Source organism: Plecotus auritus (genome assembly GCF_963455305.1).
Source record: "Plecotus auritus genome assembly, chromosome: 8".
Classification (NCBI taxonomy): domain Eukaryota; kingdom Metazoa; phylum Chordata; class Mammalia; order Chiroptera; family Vespertilionidae; genus Plecotus; species Plecotus auritus.
Genome location: NC_137782.1, coordinates 86206917 through 86223767, shown reverse-complemented (window position 1 = coordinate 86223767; position 16851 = coordinate 86206917). Strand labels below are relative to the sequence as shown.

Here is a 16851-nt window from a genome sequence, read left to right as displayed (position 1 = left end):
GTAATCTTGTACCCTTGATTGGCATCAAACAGTAACCTTAGAAGAAGGTTGTGTGGCCCTGGGGTTTGGAGACAGGGCTGGGAGAGAGGGGTTATCTGCTTTTTGTCCTTCCTGGAGTCTGGGTTCTTTTGGCCTCTCCCTACTGGGTCGGTAGGACTGGACCACCTCCTTTTCCCAGCAAAAGGGGTAAAGGCCGACAACTTGGCATCTTACCTGGCCAGGGGTGAGTTCTGAATCCTGTATGACTGAAGAGAAGGAAGTTAGCAACAAAATTTGTTTTTCCTTTTATTAGAAGGAAAATAGACACAGATTAGGAATCTCATTAGCAAAGGGGAAATGTCAAAAGGAAAAAAGAACTGGTTAGCACTGTCCCCTAAGCTGTTCTGCTCTGGGAGAGAAAGTAGCAAGAAGAAACCAGGCTGCACCTTCAACTTTGCTTGGAAATGTTCTCAGCTAGATGTCCTGGTTCATCATTTACAAGTTCTGCTTTTCACATCACTGCAGGAAACAATCCAACCAAGCGTTCTGCCACCATTTAACAAGGACCTGCTTCCCTCCAGCTTCCAACTTATTTCTGACATCCTTTGAAGCCATCACCAGCAGTGCCTCCAATGTCCATATTTCTGCCAACAGTCTATTATTGACAATTTAGGTATTCTCTAATATGATATATGTTTCTCTACCATGCTCCTCACTCACTTCTTTCTGAGCACTTGCTAGCTGGGTCTTTAGCAACCATGTTTCTACTAACAGTGTCTTTAAGAAAATACAGACTTTTTCTGCCCTGCTTCTCAGAATTCTTCTATCCTCTACCCATAGCCCAATTCCAAAGCTACTTCCACATTTTAGGTATTTGTTATAGCAGCATCTCATTTCCAGATGATACAATTAGTTTAATGAGAAAAATGTATTAGTTTTCTATGGCTCTGGTGACAAATGACCACATACTTAGTGACTTAAACAACACATTGGTTATCTTACAGTTCTAGAGGTCACAAGGCCTGGGTAGATCACCTTGCTGAAATCAAAGTGCTGCAGGGCCGTTCTCCTTTGTGGAGGCTCTTGGGGGTAACCTGTTTCCTGCCCACTCAGATTGTTGGCAGAATTTAAACACTTTTCAGTCGTGTTGTTCCAAATGTCTGTAAGGTGACATGAAAGCCTCTCCTTCGCGCCTCCTTTTTCTTTTATTCCCTTTGCTTTTTATTTCCACCTATCCCCTATAGAAACAGAATGGCTTATTTTCTTTTTTGCATTTAATAAAATCATGCATGTTCAGAACTGGGCAAGACTTTGAGGTTCCCCGCCCCAATACCCCATTACACAGAGCAGAGCTCATGGGCTTTGGGTGAAGAAACTCACATATAATGGCTTGGCTGGTTGTTGGGAAGTTAGGACTGGCATCCAGGCACCCACATTTCTACAGGTTTATGCAGCAGAAGATTATCCTGTCAAAATCAAGCAAAACACTCCCCTTAAATCATTTGTTAAGTGTGAGTCTTGATTTTTTTTCTTTAACTCACTTTTTTTTTAATAGAAAAAGATTATCCATCTTAGCAGCTCATGATTTTATTTGCTTTAAGTTAATCTTAACATCAAGTGTTTAGTAAATTTGAATGCACTTAAGAAAATAATGATTTTGTAAAGTTTATTTAGTAGCAAGAGGCAAAATGTGCTCACTTTTTTACCAAATGAATAATGATGTATGTGAGGATCGTTTGAGAGAAATTTTAATCACTATTGGTCATTTGTCCAAAAACTTAATGCAGGATTCCCAAGGCAGCTTTCAGATCTTCCCAGGGCTTTAGTAGTGCTTCCTTGGACTTGCAATTTTATAGATTCTTTGTAAATAATTGTCAGTATCTGTCAGACTCTTTAGGGTGGAAGAGCTGGGATTACCTTTTCAGTTCTTAAAAATGTGATCAGCAAATGACTGGGGAATTGGATACTCAGGAAATTGTTTTCCTTCTTCTCCTTCATGAATTTGTTTCTGTTTCTTTTATTCATAGAACATGAAAATCTTAGGGACACCGTACTGAGTGTTGCTGCTTTGAATCCATGAACCAGGAAATAGTGGCTTTTGGGAAACACTTGTTTTATCTGTGTCTCCCTCCCTTTATTGGAAGGGATGAATGTGTCTCCCTTCCTTTATTGCAACTCTTTATTCCCATTACTTTTTGTGTTCACCAATGCTGCGCGTTTTCCTTCTTTAAAACTGCCAGAGGACTCAAGATAATCCTATCTCACTATCTGGAAAATAACTGATAAGAGTGCCTCAAACATCTGGGGAAAAAAAGAAACAGCAAAAGCATGTTTGCCAGTCCTGGTAAACAGTACTGAAGTTTCATCACATGCCATAGAAGTCAAGGGCCTCGTGGTGGGGACACTGGGTGAGAGGCTCGCCCCTGCTGAAAGGACTTTAAAACCAGCCGAGCTGGTCATTGTCTGCGCCTCTGCTGATTGCCTTTGTATATATTTCATTTCTGGCAGCTCCTTTAGCGGCAGAGTTTTCCGAGTGACCTTTTTGATGCTGGCTGTTTCCTTCACCGTTCCCCTGCTTGGAGCCATGATGCTGTTGGATTCTCCCATAGACCCACAGCCTCTCAGGTGAGCTGTCCCAGCAATTTTTGGGAGGGATTGCTCAGCAAAATATAATAGGCTGGGATGATTTCTAGAGTAACTAAACCAGTCTGATCCGAAAGGTAAGTTATTATGAGAAATAGAAATTTGTGATTTTTTTTGGCCTCCATTTTATGTTGAATTAGATGTTTCACAGGATATATGCATGCTATTGCCCATGTTATTGTTTCAAAAATAAAACTGTACAAACCAAAAACAAAAATCAGGAAAACCCCAAATGAGAGGAGCTTAAGTATTAGACACAGTTAGTCTGAATTCATATGAAGTGGCAAAGGCACACCCACAAACAAAGGTTAAATTTAAGTTACCTTGTTTAAGTTTTATAAATAACTTACTTAAGAAAACAACTTGTAATTAGTCACCTCTTTTTCCTAAGTTCCCTTTCATCTTTGGGGATCTGTGAATAATGCAGTCCATTATAACTTGAAAAAATAGTATACACCTGGGGAGTTCCATGAAATGTATTCACATTTTTAATTATAGTAATTCTGAGCCAGGCTTCTATTGATGTGATTGATGATGTTGATGTCAAGGTGGTATAAGAGGGTTGTGCAGTCTGGTTCAATAAGTTTCTTTTTTCCCTTGCAACTGCCCAGAGGGTTGAGCTTTCTGAAGTTTATTTTAACTGATCTAGGCAATGTAAGATTTTAAAAACTTCAGAAAGAACCACATCTTACAATAGAGTAAATATAACATGTATAACTGTATAATGTGTTTGTGTTTTGTAAATAAAACTTAAGGTTTTATTTTGAATTCAGTTCACACAAAAAAAATTTCAGTACTAGTATGCTAGAGGCGGGTATCAGATACAAAGAGGACACAGTTTTGACCTTAGATTGACATATGTGTACAAGAGTCAACTTTTTGTTATTGGATTTAGAATTGGTAAAGGTACACGGTATTGTTAAAACACACTTAGCTTGCATAAGATTGAGAATGGGGGGAGGCTGGACACTGTAGACCCATAAGTATGTTTGCTCTGTAATTCCTGGTGTGCCAGTGTTTCCTTGCACATGCATTTCCTCCCAAGGGCATGCTGGGTGTTCTCTCTAAGAGGGTTCTGGGACACTTTGAGGGGAGGGGCCCCTTTCTTGCTAACCCCTCTCAACATGTGGAAGGATATGGCTCAGCCCACCCCAAATAGAAACTGACCTGACTTTATTTGGTTGGCAAGGCGAGAAAATGAACTGTGCCCACAGTGGGTATCAAAGTCTGGGCTGGGAGCTAGTCTTGGGAAAGAGGAGGAAAGTGGAGAGAGCAGGTAAAGATGGAGTTTCTGAGTTGGAGTGGGAGGGATGGAGCTTAAGTGACTGAAGCCCTTTAATCTCAATAAAGGTGAATTTAGGTGTGGAAAGAGTGGTGAAGAAATTCAGAGGACTGGTGTGTATTCATGCCCAGAAACTGAAAGGAAACATGGCCCAATAAGGATCTGAAGTTGTGTAAGTGAGTCCTGCCTGTGGTGTAGCTGGGCCTGATGAGGAAGGGAGGAGAAACTAATGAAATCGGTGTGGTGGACAGGATCTCTCCCACAGACTCAGATTCGGGAATGACTTACTCAAAAATTGGAAGCATGGGCCCCAAAGTGCAGAACAAAAGCAGGAGAGTGGCAGAGATTGTAAGAACAGAAATAAACCGAGGTTTGGGGAAAATGCTAATGACAACAGCAAAAAAGCCTTTTTTAAACTCTCTTCAGAGCAAAAAGAGCAAGGAAGAGAGAGACCCATTGAGTGAGTGAGGACAATCATCTCCCAGCCTAGGGGGGCGCCATGGTCAATGGGATCAGGCCAACTGGCAGGTGGGAGGCCAGCAATAGCAGCGCCTTGGGGAGTCTACTTTTGTTATCAGATGAAGTGGGGGGTCCTCTTTCCCACTGGATGCTGCTGGAGGTGGAGTCCTTATGATACTGCAAGAAAAAGAATTTTCTTAGACTCACACAAGAGAACAAGTGATTTTTATTTGTGTAGAGTTAAATTCCTGGGTTTCCAAAGTTCCATTTCCCTTAGTCCAATCATAGAAGATGTGTCACCGGGGTTTCAGTAAACCTAGAAACAAAGCCAGTGTCCAGAGTTTCCATTCCATGTTGCAGCTGGGTCCAGTAGAGCATTAGGCTGGCTGCAGTCCATTAGTCCATGGTGTGTGGGTATCCTCATAGTGTGGGCCACATGGGCGAATGCAGGAGAGTGCACCCCAAGCAACCAGAATCCCAACGGTCCTGAAAGCACAAGAGAGCAAATTCCTTGGTTCAGGGGATTAAATATCCCAAATCTTCGATCCCTTGCAGTGGTCACGCCCAAACTGGCCTACCACTTCGCTCTCCAGATGTGATTGACAGCAAGCACCTTCCCTATGTCACCCCAACTTTATTGGGCACAGGTCTAACTTCCTTGTCCAGTTCCCTGGAGAAGTATTAAGTTGTAGCTTCCTGGTGAAGCTGTCCAAATGACATGCTTCTAAGGGCTGGCTTCCCCCTTTGCTCCTTTCCTGTTATAATAACTAGTTTAATTCCAACGGTATCACTTTCAGGGTGCTAAATGACCTCTGTGTGAGCTTAGACATTGGCTAGAAATCTCTGAGAAATCCGAGGACAGACAGACCAGGGACAAGGAAGGGTGGAACCCTTCCAGGGCAGGTTGTTAGGCAGTTAGTTTCAGTTCTAGGGAGTCAAGTCGCCTGGAAGGTGCAGGGCTTTGGCAAACACCCGCCATGCAAAACCACTTTCTTTTCCTTTTTGGAAGATTGGAGGCCTATTGCAAACACAACAATGTGACATCCTGATTTCTGGAGAATGTTGACCAGTGTCTTTCAGCATACATTTGGCACATGGAGTTAGCAGGAGTTGGGATTAATATGAGTTAATGAGTTAACAGAAGGTCAGTGGCCTTAATCAGAGTCCACATAGTCTGGCTGGCTGTGAGTGTTGATTTGGGTTTCCTGGGGCCACTCTTCCTTGGCACTTCTGCTGCCCAGCTGCAGGACTGGGGACCCTCTCTTGCCCATTCTTTGCATTTCCTCAGATAAGTGTTCTTCTTGTCTCCTTATTGAGATAATACTCAGGTTCATTGTGGGCAGGGACAGTGTGTGATTTACTGATTAGTTGGATTCTGCAAATATTTCTGGAGGACTTCCTGTGTATAGGAAATTAGGCAAGATCCAAGGACTGGGTGAGAGGGCTGATGTCAGGTGTACCCTCCTCTATCCCTGGGCTTTATGGATGTATCAGTATTGTTCAATCTTCACATATACAGTTGGGAAGTATGACCTTTCCAAGGTCAGAATTTGAAAGCAGATGTGTCCAACTCTATAGCCCAGGCATTTTCACCAAATATGCAGGTTGCAATCCTACTCTTCCTTTGGAACTAAAACTAGTAAAGTCATAAATTTTTTTAAGCAGGTTGAAAGTCATATTGGGGGGGAAGTGGGGCAATTTAATTTGGGGGAAGTTGTGCTGTGACCTGCAGAGGTGCCTCAGAATGGGTGGCAAAGGTGAAGTACTTTGCCAGCAAGGTAGAGAGCTTGTCTATCACTCCACATCCTCAGCTACCACCTCACCCTTGGTTCTCCCACTCTGGTGGGCTGGCTAAGAAACTGCCTTGGTGGAGGGCAGGGTGGGGAGGGAATTGGGAGATAACCACCCCTTCCCACACTCCCCTCCCTCCCACTCCTGTTGTGTTCATTGGGAGCCTCCTGTGTGCCAGGTGCTTGGGATACAGCAGTGAAAAACACAGAACAAATCTCTGGTCTCATGTGCTCGGGTGGGGATAGACTGACAATAAACAACAGAAGTGAGAAGCTGAAAAGGACTAGAGTGGGGGGGCTGTGCTTTTGGGGGTGCTGTTGAATATTAAATTGGATGGTCAGAGCAGGCCTCACTGAGAAGATGAGGGTGGAAGGACTTAGGATGGAAGATGCCTGCTACAGTTAAGAACCAGCAGGGAATGGCTGGTGTATAGAGGGGCCGAGTGAACTACTGGGAGAGGAGAGAGAGGTGACAGGCCATATGGTGTAGAGCTAAGAGCCACAGCAAGGACTTAGGCTCTGGGTGAGATGAAGCCATCACAGGGCTTTAAGCAGATAAATGCTGTGATCAGATTGTTGTGCTCACATGGGCTGCAGGGTTGAGAATAGACTGTAAGGGACAGGGAGGAAGCAGGAAAAAGAAGATGGTGGCCTGGACCAGGGTGGTAGCAATGGACATGGGTGAAGGTGTTCAATGATGTCTGTCTTTTGGAGGTGGCATCAGCATGATTTGCTGGTGGATTGGGAGAAAGTGTATTTGCATGTGGGTCAGAAGGATCTAGGAAGAGGGCAAAGTTCCCGAAGCCCAGTCTGAGTGAAGGGAGGGAGGCAGGGCTCAGTGGAGGCTGTTTTCAGAGAAGTCAGGTGGGTCCTGAGTGGAGCGGGGAGCTTATATTGGACGATGGGGAGGTGGAGCCAGTTCCTGGACTGCTTCCTCTCATTTCTTTTGTCTTCTCCATGGAGCAAGGTCATAAATTGTGAGAGGTCGACAGGACTCCCTCCATCTCCATTGGACTTTAGTGGGAGGGCAACCACTGGGTGTATAAATGTCAGGGTGTGTGAATCAGAGGGTATGAGAAGGTCTGACCTGCTGTGAGGCATTGGACCAGTGATGAGAAGTTCAGGTGAGTGGAGGCCCTGGGGTGCTCTTAGATGGCAGGTGATTGCAAAAGTTCTTGCATTAGCTGTATTTGTATTTTCATTTTCTAATATCCTAGAATTCTAAATGTATTTTCTGTAGACAGATCCCTATAATTGCACTATTTTGCAGCTTCAAAGAACCCCCTCTCTTGCATGGTGTTCTGCAACCAAATACGAAGTTACGACAGGCGGAAAGACTATTTGAAAATCAACTTATTGGGCCAGAGTCCATAGCAAATATTGGGGGTAAGTAAACCCCTGGAACTGTGGAGTCTGACTGGGTGCCTTCGAGGCTGTCTGTTGCTTGAATGGGGGCTTTTAGGAGCAGCCAACTTGGAGGAGCTTTCAACATCGTTAGCTATGGATGTGGGATGTGTGTGCATGTGCTTGTTGAGCAGACACCCCGCGGGAGCATCTCGGCTCTCTGAGTTGTGGGCCATTTTAGTCCTTGGGTGATTTGAGTTCACGCCTATGGAATACTTTATTCTACTCAAAGTATATGACCCATTAAAATGGAAGGAAAAATGAAAAATGCAGACATTGATGTTTAGTTCATTTATCAAAGTTAGGTAGGTATTTCTTGACAGGACATTGTTTCTTAGCTTGGTTTCTCTTTGTATCAGTTTCATTTTTGAAAAGAATATAAACGATTCTCAATATTTCCACCAAACCTAAGAACTAGAATTGGGTCTAGTTCTAATATTTGAGTATTAAGCTTTGGAATCAGTCAGTGAAAGATAAATACCACATGATCTCACTCATTTGTGGAATATAAAGAACATTATAAACTGATGAACAAAAATAGATACAGAGGCAAAGAAGCATTGAACAGACTGTCAAACTACAGTGGGAAGGCAGGGGAGGGTTGGGGAGGGGGGGTAAGAGATCAACCGAAGGACTTGGATGCATGCATATTAGCATAACCAATGGACACAAGACACTGGGCGGGGGGGGGGGGGGTGAGGGTATGTGCCAGGGGGTAGGGGAGGCTGGGGGGAGGTCAATGGGGAAAAAAGGAGACATATGTACTACTATTGTAATACTTTAAACAATAAAATAAAATTTAAAAAAAGATAAAGGAAAAGGTGCTATACTTAGAATGGTGTGAGGATTTCTGAGCAGCTGAACTAAGCACTCTGCTCCTCGTTCCAAAGTCCAATACTGCGAAGTAGTTGTGGACATTGCATTGGGGGTGCTCCTCTGTTTTGTTTTGAAAACAGGTCAGAGCCGCTTCTCACATGACATTGACCACTTGTCTTTCCCAAACCTGCTGTTGGATGCAGGAGCCCAAGACTGGTGCCCACCCCCACCCCCACCTCCCAGTATATTTTCATTGATTTCAGAGAGGAAGGGAGAGGGAGAGAGAGAGAGAAACATTAATGATGAGTGAGAATCATTGATTGGCTGCCTCCTGCACAACCCACACTGGGGATCGAGCCTGCAACCTGGCCATGTGCCCTGACCAGGAATCGAACCATGATCTCTTGGTTCATAGGTTGACACTCAACCACTGAGCCACGCTGGCCAGGCAAGACTGGTGTATTTTTGCAATTGTTTGTTTGACTTGCAAAGTCAAAATTGTTTCAAGAGTGATAGGTACTTCATGATAGAACTTCATATTTCCTCTAAAAAGACATTTATTATTAATACATTTTACAAGTTTTGTGGGTTTTTTGGGGGAAGAAAAATAAAATATTGGAAATCAAATCTGGAACTGGGAGGAGTTAAAGTGATTTTTTTTAAAACTTTCAAAGAGAATGCTTTTCTTGCTTTCCCCCTTTTCACTTGGGCTAACATCTCATTGTATTCTGTCACCAGATAAAGGAGCTAGTTATCTTCTTGGTGACATTTCTGGTTAGGTACAGAGGGGCCTATCTAGTTAGCCTCCTGCAGGTGTGAACCCCAGGGAGGCCCCCAGGGACTCGTTGCTGCTGCCTCACTTGGAAGTTATCCTGAGGGATGGCTGGCGTGTTGCTGACATTGGAGGGAGGCATCAGCCCCAGGAGGTACTTGAGTAATCAATCACCAATTAATGTGTTTTAATTAAAAAAATAGGCTTTATTTTTTAGAGCAGTTTTAGGTTCACAGTAAAATGAAGAGGAAGTACAGAAATATTCCATATACCCCCTCCCCCCACATATGCACAGCTTCCCCCATTATTAGCATTTCATACCAGGTGGTATATTTGTTACAGTTAACACATTATCATCACCCAAAGTTCATAGTTTACATTGGGATTCACTCTTGGTGTTGAATATTCTGTGGTTTTGGACAAATGTATAATGACATGCATTCATTATTTTAGTATCCTACAGAGTAGTTTCACTGTCCTAAGAAATCCTTTGTGTTCTGCCTAGTTATCCCTCCCTCCCCTCAACTTGTCCTGGCAACCACTGATCTTTTTATTGCTTTTATAGTTTTTGTCTTCCAGAATTTTATATAGTTGAAATCATACAGCATGGAGCTTTTCAGATTGGCCTCTTTCACTTAGTCATATGCATTTAAGGTTCCTCTATGTCTTTTCATGCCTTCATAGCTCTTTCCTTTTTATTCCTGAATAACATTCCATTTCCTAGACATATTACAGTTTATTTATCTGTTCACTGATTGAAGAACATCTTGGTTGCTTCCAAGTTTTGGCAATTATTAATAAAGCTGTTATAAATATCTGCATGTAGATGTTTGTGTAGACATGTTTTCAACATATTTGGGTAAATGCCAAAGATCATAGTTGCTAGGTCTTGTGATAGGAATATATTTCATTTTGTAAGAAACCACCAAACTTTCTTCCAAAGTGGCTATCTTGAAGTCAAGTAGTGACAGTCCTCTGTTGTTCTTCAGTATAGTGTTGGCTATTCTAGATCTTTTGCTTTTCTATATTTAAACTTTATAATCAGTTTGTAGATATGTATATTAAAAGAACTTGCTGGGGTTTTTTTGGAATTACTTTGAATACATAAATCAAGTTAGGAAGAACTGACATGTTGACAATATTGAATCTTCATATCCATAAACATGGGATATCTCTTCATTTATGTATTTTTTTGGTCTTTCATTAGAGTTTTATAGTTGTTCTCATATAGATCTTCTACATATTTTATTATATTTAAACCTCTATATTTCATTCTTTTGGATGCTAATGTAAATGGTATCCTGTTTTTAATTTCAAATTTTACTTATTCACTCCTGGTATATATAAGAAAGTGATTGACTTGTATATTATCCTTGTATCCTACAACTGTGCTATAATTGCTTATTAGTTCTAGGAGGTTTTGTTGTTGATTCTTTTGGATTTTCTGCATAGAGAATTTTGTCATCTGTGAACAAAGACAATTTTATTTTTTCCTTCCCAATTAGTATCGATTTTCTTTTTTTTTTTCTTGTCTTATTGCATGAGCTAAGACTTCTAATACAATATTGTAAGTGAGGGTGAGAGGGGACATCCTTGTTTTAATCCTTATCTCAGTGGGAAAGCTTCTAGTTTGACACCATTAAGGATGTTAGCTGTAGTTTTTTTCTTTTTTTTTAATAGATGCTCTTTATCAAGTTAAAGAAGTTCCCCTCTATTCCTAATTTGCTGAAAGTTTTATCATGAATAGTTGTTGGATTTTGTCAGATGCTTTTTCTGCATCTACTGATATGTAATTTTTCTTTAGCCTGTTGATATTGTGGGTTACTTAATTGATTTTCAAATGCTGAACTAGCCTCACACACCCCGGATAAGTCCCAGTTGTTTGGGTGTATAATTCTTGTTTTTATTTTTATTGATTTCAGAGAGGCAGGGAGAGGGAGAGAGAGATAGAAATATCAATGATGAGAGAAAATCATTGATGACTGCTTCCTGCATGTCCCCTACTAGGGATCGAGCCCGCAACCCAGGCATGTGCCCTTGACTAGAATCGAACCTGGGACCCTTCAGACAGCAGGCCGACGCTCTATCCACTGAGCCAAACCAGCTAGGGCTGGGTGTATAATTCTTTTTACACACTGTTGGATAAGACATGCTAATATTTTGTTGAGGATTTTTGTATCTTTGTTCATGAGAAATATTGGTTTATAGTTTTCTTATAATGATTTTGGTTTGGGTATTAGGGCAATGCTGGCTTTAAAGAATGAATTAGGAAGTATTCCCTCTGTTTCTGTCTTCTGGAAGAGATTATAGAGAATTTGTACCATTTCTTCCTTAAATGTTTGGCAGTAGTATTCACTGGTAAACCCATCTTAGTCTGGTGTTTTCTGTTTTGGAAGGTTATTAATTATTGATTCTTTTCTCTAATAGATATAGGCTTAATCAAATTATCTTATTTCTTCTTATATGAGTTTGGGCAGATTGTGTCTTTCAAGGAATTGGTTCATTTTATATAGATGAACAAATTTGGGGGCATAGGGTTGTTCATATTTCTTTATTATCTTTTTGGGGTCTGTAGCGATGTTCCCTCTTTCATTTCTGAGATTGATAATTTGCATTTGCTCTTTTTTGTTCTTATTTTGGCTAGAAGATTATCAATATTATTGGTCTTTTCAAAGAACTAGTTTTTAGTTTTGTTGATTTTCTCTATTGATTTTGTTTTTAATTTCATTGATATCTGCTCTAATTTTTATTGTTTCTTCTGTTTATATTAGATTTAATTATTTTTTTTTTTTTTTTTTGGTTTCCTAAGATAGAAGTTTAGATGATTGATTTTAGGTTTCTCTTCTAATATATGCATTTGGTACTGAAAATTTCAAATTACTGCTTTTATTGCATTCTACAAATTTTGATAAATTGCTTTTTATTTTATTTAGTTCAAAAATTTTAAAATTTCTCCTGAGATTTCTTCTTTGACCCATGTGTTATATAGAAGTTTGTGTTATTTAATTTCTAAGTATTTTGGGATTTTTCCAGATGTCTTTCTGTTGTTCTAGTTTAATTCCATTTTGATCTGAGAGTAGACATTATGTAATTTCTAGCTTTTTAAATTTGTTAAGGTGTGTTTGTTATTCCCCAAAATGTGTTCTAATTTGATGAATGTTTCATGTGAACTTGAGAGGAATGTATATCCTGGTATGCTTGATAGGTATTAATTATATCCAGTTGATCAGTGGTGCTGATTAGTTCAACTATATCTTTACTGATTTTCTGTGTGCTGGACCTCTCCATTTTTGATAGAGGGATGCTAAAGTCTCCGACTCTAATAGTGGATTAATCTTTTTCTCCTTGTTGTCCTATCAGTTTTACCTCATGTATTTTGACAGTTTGTTATTAGGCACATACACATTAAAGATATCTTCATGGAGAATTGACCCTTTATCATTATAATGTCATTTTTTCCCCCTTGACAACTTCCTTGCTCTGAAGTTGGCTGTCTGAAATTAATACAGTTATTCTAGATTTTGTTGGTTTAGTGTTAGCATGATACATCTTTCTCCAGTCCTCTGTTTTTAACTTATATGTGTCTTTATATTTAAAGTGAGTTTCTTATAGACAAGGCATAGTTGAGTACTTTTCTTTTTTTTTTAAATTTACTCTGACTTAAAAGTCTCTGTCTTTTACTTGGCATGTTGAGACCATTGATGTTTAAAGTACAAATTGGTGCAGTTGGACTAGTAGCTACCATATTTGTTACTGCTTTCTATTCATTGACCTTATTTTTTGTTCCCAAGTTTGTCTTCTATTCTCTATCTTTTGTAGCTTTTATAGTTCATTCTATTTTCTGTTTTTTTTTCTTAGCATATTAGATACTGTTATAGTTTTTTTAGTGGTTGCCCTAGAGTTTATAATAAATATTTAAAACGATGTAATGTTTCATGAATTTGCATGTTGTCCTTGTGTGTGGCCATGCTAATCTATTTTTCTAATTTTAGTGTATGTGCTGCTGAAGTGAGCACCTATTGTGCTTTAATCTTATCCTGAGGGACCTCCTAGCAATTCTTCTCTTTTAGTTGGATCTGATCAGCCTCAACAGCAGACAATGATGTGAGGCAGACATGAACATGTGCCCCTGAGTGCTAGCCCATGAGCCTACTTTCTTCTGAAAGTAGAAAATCCTCATGGTTTTATTACTGCCTGGTGTCTGTTGCACCCTTGCTTCAGTGTTAGGTTCAAACCCACAGGCAGGTGCCTCAAAACCCCACAATTTTACTGCTGCACATTTTAAGGACTTTTTGTTCCCAGATATCACTTCTCCTTCATCTTCAGAAATGCCTTTTCTTCTCTGGAGATGAAAATGGCCAATAAGTCACATATGTTTTAGAAGAAGGTAATATGATCACAGTTCTTAGGTGACCCCAGTAACACTCTTACTCTTTTTATTTTTTTAAACAGATGTGATATTTACTGGTACCGCAGATGGCCGGATCATAAAAATTGAAAATGGTGAAGTAGATACCATCGCCCGGTTTGGGTCGGGCCCATGCAGTAAGTTAGTCACAGTCCTCCCGATGTATGCCTCGTCCCGTCATTCAGAAAGGTGCCAAATGGCCTTGTGTAAGTCAGGTTCACCCTTGGAGAAAAAGAGCCCTCCCTGATCATCTGGCGATAGGCTGATCTGGGTGTTATCAGGTGCTCTTCATTTGCTGGTGGTCCTTGGACCTCATGGTGCCTGGTTGTCACCCTTCATTGCAGTTTCCCAGCGAGGCAGTGGCCTTGGCACCTGCTGCTTACTCTTAGCTCCACCCCTCTCCATTCTGCAGAAGCCCGTGCTCACTTTTGAGGTAACTTGAAAATAAATAGGTTTGTCGGAGTGCTACCATAGCAAAGCAGTCGGCTTTGTCATTACTTGGATACTTAAATGTGTTTCCTGCATTAGCTTCTTAGGAATTTCAGCAGTGTCATTCAAAGTGAAAATACCCTGAAGTCACTCGAATTTTAGAAAACTAGGGTAGAAAAATCTTACTCTTTAAACACTGGTAGTCCTGACTTCTTCTTCTTCTTATCATTTTTTAATAGCTGAAATGTTTTTTTTTAAATGATGCATTTTCATTGTGAAATGCAAACAACACAAAAGTACAAAGAAGAAAGTAAAAATCACCCCAGAGTCTTCTCAGATGTAGTTGTTACTAACATTTTAGTGAATCACTTTTCAGATATCTTTCTGTTCATGGATACTCACAGCCACCCATGGTTATATGGGGTGGACTCATACTTTACATTTGGTTCTTTAACCTGCCTTTTTCCACTCCATATTTTGGCTGTAAGTGCCCTCTGGTAAGCACCCTGCAGGAAGCACCCCTCCTTCTGCTATAACCGCCTCTGCAGTGAACACTCTGCAGAAAGCACCTTGTAGTAAGCATCCTGTTGTAAGCACTCCTGCAGTGGAGTCAGCACACCATTGTAAGCACCACAGTGGGCACCCCACAGTGGTTACCCTGCAGTAAATATTCATTGCCACAGTTTTTTTAAAATCCTCACCTGACGGTATGTTTTACTGATTTTAGAGAGAGAGGGGAGGAGGGTGAGAGAAAGAGAAACATCCATGTGAGAGAGAAACCTTGATCAGCTGCCTCCCGAATACGCCCGGACTGGGGATCAAACCTGCAACCTAGGCATGTGCCCTGACCAGGAATAGAACCTGCAACCTTTTTGGTGCTAGAGACGGCACTCAACCAACTGAGCCACACCAGCTAGGGACCCAAAGGTTTTAAAAGAGTGTAGGTAGTAGAGCAAGAGAGTTAATCTAAGGAATAAAATAGAACTCTCCCTTTATGCCTGGTGGAGAGAAAACCATCATGCTACTAGATGGGCAGAGTATTCAGATCAGGCCATTGGGATGAACCTCCCAGCTCCTGAGGTTCAGTGGGGATTCTGGAATCGAGGCCTGGGTCCTGCTGAAATCCCTGTGTTAACTGTTCAAGTCTTGGGATGCTGATATGAACATGATTCTTGGGTACCAGTTGCTGTGTGTATGTCCAGATCTAGATTCTCAGGTGGTCCATCTGGACATGCTGGACAATTCTCCTAAATTCTAGGTGCTGGAATACTGGGGTGTGGGTCTGTATCCCATGGCATGGTATATAGAACTATGTATAAATTTAGGAAGGGATGGTGGGATGAGGTGCTTGTACACTAATGCGGGCACAGACAGAATCTTAGACCAGCCACTGATTCCTGTCCATTTGTTTCCTTAGAAACCCGAGACGACGAGCCTACTTGTGGAAGACCCCTGGGCATCCGGGTGGGACCCAATGGGACCCTTTTTGTGGTTGATGCATACAAGGGACTATTTGAAGTAAATCCCAGGACACGTATGTGACAATATCTTATTTCCTTTTGTGATGATTTCAGATTTTTTAAACAATATGTGCATAAGTGAACTAAATAGAATTTGTTTAATACAGTCAGCTGGAGACTCTAATATTTCTTACTCATTGAATAATACTGCAAGCATCACCTTACAAGTATCAGCTAGTATAAACAATCATACAAATCCTTACTTGTGTGCATTTAGTCAGTACCCTAATTTCCTCCAGTGTTTGTGTTTTAGCCACAGGTCTCGAGGACTTATTTTGCAGATATTAGACTTCCTCCATCCATTTTTATATTTCTGTCTCTCTTTTTTAAAAAAATAGTATTTTTATTGATTTCGGAGAGGAAGGCAGAGGGAGAGAAAGGTAGAAACATCAATGATGAGAGAGAATCATTGATCGGCTGCCTCCTGCATGCCCCACACTGGGGATCGAGCCTGCGACCTAGGCATGTGCTCTGACTGGGAATCGAACTGTGACCTCCTGATTCATAGGTTGACCCTCAACCACTGAGCCACACCGGCTGGGCTTTCTGTGTTTCTCTTGATGTATTGTCTTCCTGTTTGTTTTCCGCATCTCAGTCTTCTTTTATCCTTATCCTTTGTCTATGTATTTTCATTTTCTTTCTCTAGCTTCTCCTCCCATTCCTTTCCCCTGACTGGTCATGATGTCATCTTGACCAGTGGTATAACACTGGGAGGGACGTACCATGGAGGAGTTTGTTATCGTGGGTGGTGCGTGGGGCCCTGGGTCCAGGCACTGCAGACCAACTGCATGGGTCTGTCATGCCATTGGCTGTCTGTGCGACTATGCAATTTACTTAGTCTCTCTTTGCACACTTTCCTCATCATGATAGGGATAATGTAGTAGCCTGCCTTGAGGGATTGTTGTGAGGATTTAAATGATATACATGGAAAGAGTTTAACACTCTATAAATGTTCTACTATTTAAAAAACCTACTACTTTTTTAAAAAAATAGTTTTTTATTGATTTAGAGAGAGAAGTAGGGAGAGGGAAAGAGAGAGATAGAAACATTGGTGAGAGAGAAATATTGATCAGCTGTCTCCTGCACACCCCTACTGGGGATCAAGCCTGCAACCCGAGCATGTGCCCTGACCGGGAATTGAACCGGTGACCTCTTGGTGCATAGGATGACGCTCAATCCACCGAGCCTCACCGACCGGGCTACTCTTATTTCTTTATTTAAAAGCAGATGAGTAGAACATTTTGTATTTCTCTCAAACAAACAAATCAAATGTTGCCTTTTACCTAAACTTTTAAGTCAGTTGGTCTCCATAAAAGAAAGTTCCTCATCCTCAGGGGAAGGGTTTTGCT

At 41.0% G+C, this 16851-nt stretch overlaps 1 protein-coding gene across 1 annotated transcript in view; it reads left to right on the top strand.

Moving 5' to 3' along the window:
* The window catches only part of APMAP (adipocyte plasma membrane associated protein), a 43623-nt gene that overhangs the window by 16890 nt on the left and 9882 nt on the right, over nt 1-16851 (top strand). The window contains exons 2-5 of the mRNA XM_080684485.1: nt 2488-2604; nt 7424-7539; nt 13598-13690; nt 15400-15516. Coding sequence (XP_080540611.1) covers nt 2488-2604; nt 7424-7539; nt 13598-13690; nt 15400-15516 — 443 coding nt within the window. The remainder of the gene's footprint in view (nt 1-2487; nt 2605-7423; nt 7540-13597; nt 13691-15399; nt 15517-16851) is intronic.